The sequence below is a fragment of the Bacillus rossius genome, chromosome 3, assembly GCF_032445375.1.
Source record: "Bacillus rossius redtenbacheri isolate Brsri chromosome 3, Brsri_v3, whole genome shotgun sequence".
In the NCBI taxonomy this organism is placed as follows: domain Eukaryota; kingdom Metazoa; phylum Arthropoda; class Insecta; order Phasmatodea; family Bacillidae; genus Bacillus; species Bacillus rossius.
In genome coordinates this window covers 97817198-97823517 of record NC_086332.1, presented here as the reverse complement: position 1 = coordinate 97823517, position 6320 = coordinate 97817198, and the positions used below count along the sequence as shown (strand labels likewise).

The 6320-nt window shown below is 34.7% G+C and overlaps 1 protein-coding gene across 1 annotated transcript in view; it reads left to right on the top strand.

Annotated features, from left to right (window-relative positions):
• The first annotated feature begins 837 nt into the window (after positions 1-837).
• The window catches only part of LOC134531063 (venom acid phosphatase Acph-1), an 86314-nt gene continuing 80831 nt past the window's right edge, over positions 838-6320 (top strand). Inside the window, exon 1 of the mRNA XM_063366581.1 lies at positions 838-1003. Within this exon, the coding sequence (XP_063222651.1) occupies positions 914-1003 (90 nt within the window). The 5' untranslated portion in view covers positions 838-913. The remainder of the gene's footprint in view (positions 1004-6320) is intronic.

Here is a 6320-nt window from a genome sequence, read left to right as displayed (position 1 = left end):
AGTTTTGTGCCACTATGACCCTCCCCCTTCTTTTTTCAGGCCATAGTCATGAAATAAATGTATTATTCTGATTACATTTATTTTCAAAGTTTCAAATCTATATGACAATTAGAAGTATGTTAAAATCGACTTCCAAGGTTTAATTATATTGTTACAAGTGAAGCTTATAAAAGTGTGTTAAAAAAGCAATAAACAAAAACAAGAACTTGTAGAGCAATATTTCCTTTTTTTAACATACATTAATTGTTAAAATAAAATTTTGTAGATTATTTATTGAAATAATTTTTTACCTTACTTGCAATCATTTACTTTTCTGATCGACGAAAATCAGTTTGTGTTTCTCATCGAAGGCGTTGGAGGTTTTAATGATAGTTGAGTTGAAGTATTGTACACAGTTTAACTTGTTAGATAACGTTTATACATAAATAATGGATCTAGTATTATAAATAATAAAATCCCAAGAACGCTTTAGTTTTTAGGGTTGTATCTTGTGCTTTTATAAACCAAAAATTCGATTTTTTTTCTTTTTTTTTTTTTTACTTATCAGTCTCGCAATAGATAGGGACAGTTCGTAGAGAGTAATCGTCACATATGACCTAGCAATTTTGTTAAGAACAGTGGAGTGCACAATTAGGTGACAATGGATAGCGAATCACTGATCTTCATTCTGAGATAAGATCACCTTAAAAGCGATAGGATGGACCCCCGAGGCAACAAAAACCTTCGTTTCCTAACTGAGCCTCTTCCTTTCGCCGACAAGGACACGTCGAAGAGTTGAAGGTTCCCCGGTCGGTGGGACGAGGGGGAGGGGAGAAGGGAGGTGGAATTGGCAAGGTCGCCAGCGGTCTGCGGGCGATAAGAGCGCGGCGTGTTTATATAAGTAGGTGCGCGGCGGCGCGCTCATATTCGCGACATGGCCGCGCAGCTGGCCGCGTCGGTGCTGCTGGCGGCGGTGCTGCTGGGAACTGCCGGCGCCGAGGACTCCCTGCGGATGGTGCACGCGGTGAGCTGCAGCAAGGCTGTAACTGTAGCGGCGCATACCTCCCGCCTGCGCGCGCGCTGGAGAATGTCGCATATTTAGCAATATGGAACAGCAATATGGATTTCAAAGAAAATACTTAAAATTTATTAATGAATGTATAAACCATTTTAAAAATAAACAAACTTAATCTCAGTAATAAATAGCCTATACCCAATTTAACGCAAACTTATTATTACATTACAAATCCTCAACAACTAGTAGGTATATCTTTCAAAATACAAACAAATTCAATTTAGTTACCTTTGAAACAGGTTTGTTATTTGACTTGCATATAATGTAATTAACGTAACTATTTATAAATCCCCACCCTTCCCCAAATTAGCATAATTTATATCATTTATTGTCATTTGTTTACAATTTATCCAGCAGTCGAGTAGTGATTTCCTATTAGTCTGGCGTGTCTTTGCCCAAGCCTTGGGTTGACTACCACTGACGAAGATTAAAGATAAGATGTGCTGATTTTTTATATTCTGTCGATGTTCTCAATACTGTCTTACGATTTACGAATAGAACCGCTGAAAATCTTGTAAAGTAAAATTATTTGTGTGTGTTTCGTTTTACAAGAGTCGCACATCTTTAATAATAATTTAAAACGTAAGTGCGTTACATGAAGTATATTTTAATATTTGCAGAATTAAAGAAAAACTCTTTTCATACTAACGTTCAGACGTACGTAGTTATATTAAATTTTTAAGAAAAGGGGAAACCCCCAACTGCATTTTCTTGGCCAGAATATTTATTCAATTTTTTCCAAAAATTATCAGTTCTGTGTTGCAAACAATATTTTGTTTTCTTTGGAACTCGCGTGCATCCTTTAACACATATTGTATCTATCACAGACCGGGGATTTAAAAACATTTTCATTAAAGGAGTGCGTTAGAGAGCGTCTGCTAGATTTTTGGCTTCCCGCTTTAGACTCTTCGTAGATAGCAGGTACTATTAAAATCACTGCCAGTAAGCAGTTAGTGTATGTATTATTAAATATTGAGCGTATAATGCTACATAAAAGTTGTAATTTAAACATAAACGAGTTTTAGCGTTCAAATTAAAGTATCGAACAAAAAGTTAAACCATGCACATAAAATTTGTTACGATTGGATACAAGGTACCGCACAGCACCACATGAAAACTGACGCACGCATCGCTGTTTATATCATGTTACTTTAACACTGTTCTGTAAACCGTTTATGAGAAAATGTTACGGACAAGTTTAGAAGAAAAATATCAGTCTAGTACATTGTGAATTTATAAAAACATATCGACTTTCATATATGAGTTCATGAATATGTCTGTAGGGTTCCTATTAAACAGTATGTCACCATAAATTTTAAGTAAACATGTCTTCACTCGTTTTAAACACATTAACGTACACACTGTAAATATCTGAAACGGGATTAACTCTGTACGTTAGCAGTATACCTTTAGGTTGTTCACCCTTAAAATAATAAAGCGCACTGGCTAGACAATTCCGAGAAAGAAGCCTTTCAAAATTTTAGCAGTGTGTGTGTTATGGTTACGTGTCACTTTCACTCTGGCCGGAGGCGCAGCTGCCCAGGTGGTTACATACTTGCTTACCGCACAGACACTCGAGGTGCGATTATCGCTGAGAAAGCGTTTTTAATGATTTAAATTTTTTAATAAATCCATTCTTTACAAATATTATTCATTTAAATGTAAAAGAAATATTTTATTTACCAAATAATTGTTATTTATTATATATTACTTTATATATAAATTACAAGTAATAATTCAGCCTTCAAAAATTAAATAATATTGGGTATTATCATAATAGTTATAAAAAGTTCTTAGAGTAATTAAAAAGTTAATAAAAATATATTCATATATTTAGTTTTACAAACAAGAACATGGACGATAATTATCATAAAAAACATTGGAAACAAATCTTTATTTGGATCTTGCAAAATTAATAACAGATTATTGTTTACATGAACAACGTTGTTGAAGTGGATATGTTGGGAAACATAGTTCATTCATTCAAGAATAAACTGTCACGTTTGTCCCGAATTTGCGTAGGAATATGAATTATCAAACTGTAGAAAATATATATACAATATTGGGGTAAGTAAAAGAAGTGTACCCCTTTATCCTTCTCAATATAAACCATCGAAATTGATAGAAACGAAACTTCTCACAGTCAGTTCAGTTTAAAACTGATTTTAACAGTGTGATTGTTTGTATGTAATATTTTGAAACTTTTGATTCATTTAAGACATAAAAGATGGCCACCACGATGTCAAAATTCAAGATGATTGGTGTCACCTCAACCCAACCCAGCACCTCAAAAGAACCCCTGTCCTCGGAAATACTTTTATATACTACTCGTGTTAATCAAACATGTCTCACATCACAGCGAAACTTCATACGAGATGGATTCTTTATCCATTTACTCCTCTCGTATCTTAGTGCATCATGAGAAAATCCAAACGATTTATCACAGTAGCTGCAACGATGCCCAGGCTCGAACCAGATGCTGATGTAACTTCTGTAGTACCAATTCCCGGTGTACTCTCAAACGAATCAATCATTCGCTGGTGTAGACAAACCTTTATTTTTTTTTTGCGCAGCAGGACCTTTATATATCTTCAAATGTATTTTCAAATTATAATTTCTTGTAATTTGCTTATTATAGTTAATAATTTTTTCGAGAAAGGTTATTAACACATTTTATTTCCTCATGTCGGCGAGCATTACTGTTGTTCGACAAAATCGTGTTACAGTAACAACATCGATGCTGGATAGTTGGTGACAAATTATCAATCAATGAGGTCTCCGTCACTGACGAAAGGTCACGATTAATATATATGGTATGTATATAATGTATTGCATAATAATATGCTTAGCATATATCTGTTATAAATATGCATAAACATAAATATATATACAAGTATGCTAGGCATATTATTATATTAAATATGCGAGCATACATCTAAATGTATTCACTGAGCTGGATTTTCACGACGTCTTTTGGTTTTCTCCTAACGTTCCTGATTTTTTCAATGCAAGACTTCTGTTGGTGTTCTCCGTGTGCTCATGTTTTTTTTTCTTGGCAAGACTTCTGTTAGTGTTATGCGTGTGTTCCTAAATATTCCTGTTTTTTTTTTCTTTGTGTGCTCCAAATTATTCCTGTCAATATTTTGTTGGTTTTCTCCATGTGCTTCATGTTATTTCTGACAAGATTCTGTTGGTGATCTCTGTGTGCTCCTGATTATTCCTGGTGAGACTTCTGCTGATATTCTCAGGGTGTTTCTAGTTATTCCTGAGGAAATATCAACTGCATTATTTTTTTTTTTCGTAATGAGTCAAGCAATTTTATTCAGAGTTTCGCTTACTTAGTGAATTCCTCTTACCAAATCAGCAATTACAATATATTTTATTTTGTGGAATTCAAACAAAAGATATTCATTACTGAGTCGAATGCTATGTGTTGAGACGGCTGAGAAACTCATCATGCAAGACGAACTTCGATGTATAGCGAAGCCCTCCTCTTGCGATCGTGAGCGATCGTCTTGCATACCACATAAAATATTTTTAAAAATGTTTATCTCATCACACCACGTGGCGACATCTGTTGGCAGGAATAGGAGCTACTTGCGACAAGTCTCTGGTATGACATAAATTAACTCTTGCTGATTAAATATTAAAAATACTATTTAAGTAAATGTTCCAATTTAAAACTCTCAGTTTTCAACTGGTATTAGTCGCAGAAGCTAACATGGATACTTGTTCGTTACTTGTATCTGTATCAAATGGAGACTGATGTGTATACTGCTTGAGAAAAAACGCTAAACTTCATGAGAGGAGCGAGTTTAATTTAGAGCCTTCCCAAAAACCATTTAAATTCATTCAGTGCTAAAAATCCTTTTCTAGAATATATTTCTCGAATAAACATCGCAAGCACTTTTACAACTAAGCTGACTAAAGATAACGAGGATTGGTCTACAACACCGAGGAAGGGGAGTAAAGAGAAAATATTAGACGACTATAATAATCATGACGATTGTAAAAATTCTAATGCTAAAAATACTATACCAGATCTTGATAATAATTAAATTTAATTAAAATTAAAAACCAATGAAGAAGGTAAAATGTTCATGGGACATAAAATATATTTACACCAAAAACTAGTCACCTTAATGAAATGTTTGACAATAGAGAATGACCTGACGCTTACAAGACTGAAGACTATGATGAGAACACCTGAAGCTAACAAGATCGAAGACTGTGATGATATTTCTGAGGCTGACACGATCGAAGACTGTGATGAAACACCTTAAGCTGGCATGATAGAAGACTGTGGTTAAGTCCTGAGATGGAAACATAATAAAATAAATTATTCTTATAAAGAATAAATGATCACTAGTACGAAAGTATTCTTTAAAATATTTATAAAACATGGATAGGTAATGACAGCAGCAGAATAAATCGATTACACATCATGGGAAGATCCTAACATATTGGTCGATCATCTAAGACTACTGATGGCTTCGCATAGTGTAGGAAACTATTCGCATCTCAACGAAGTAGTCACCATACTCAAAGAACTGAGGGAAATTGGCTACATACTATAATAACATGTTTTACCTCCATGTGAATAAAATTGAAAAATTAATTATATTTTGGATTTTAGAAGAGATTGTTTTATTTAAATCTGATTACTAAGACTAAGTTCTCAAAATACAACTTCAAACCTAAAGAAGTAAATATCATCACCACTGACTAGCAAAATGGAGAGTGATAATAAAGTCTTTCCAGCAATCGGGGAAAGTTTTATCAAAATGAAATTGAATTCAGTTGAAGCCAAATGAAGTTTGAGCTGTTGGAGCATTTGGAGCATTGGAGCACATGGAGCAATTGGGCAATTGAAGCACTTTGAAAGCAATTGGAGCAATTGGAGCTGTTGGAGCCAAATACATTTTTAGACGATTCTACTTGTAATGTAATTGAACTAATTAAAAGTAATTTAAACTAATACACAGGATGGCTCGGATACGCTTGGTCTATATGTTTGTGGTTGAACATGACCTGTTTGTAAGGTATAAAAAGTATCGAAAAATAAGTCCTCTTGGTTCGGATACTGACAGTGTACATAACTTGGTTGAAAGGAATGCCGACTGCAGCAACGCTGGTGGCGACAGAGATCCCGATAGCAACGAGGCTGACATCTCCGGAGATCTCAACTGACGAAGTACCGTCGTCACCGACAGTACTAGAGGAGACTTTAACGTGTACAGTGTCATCAGCAGCAACTGGTGGTTTT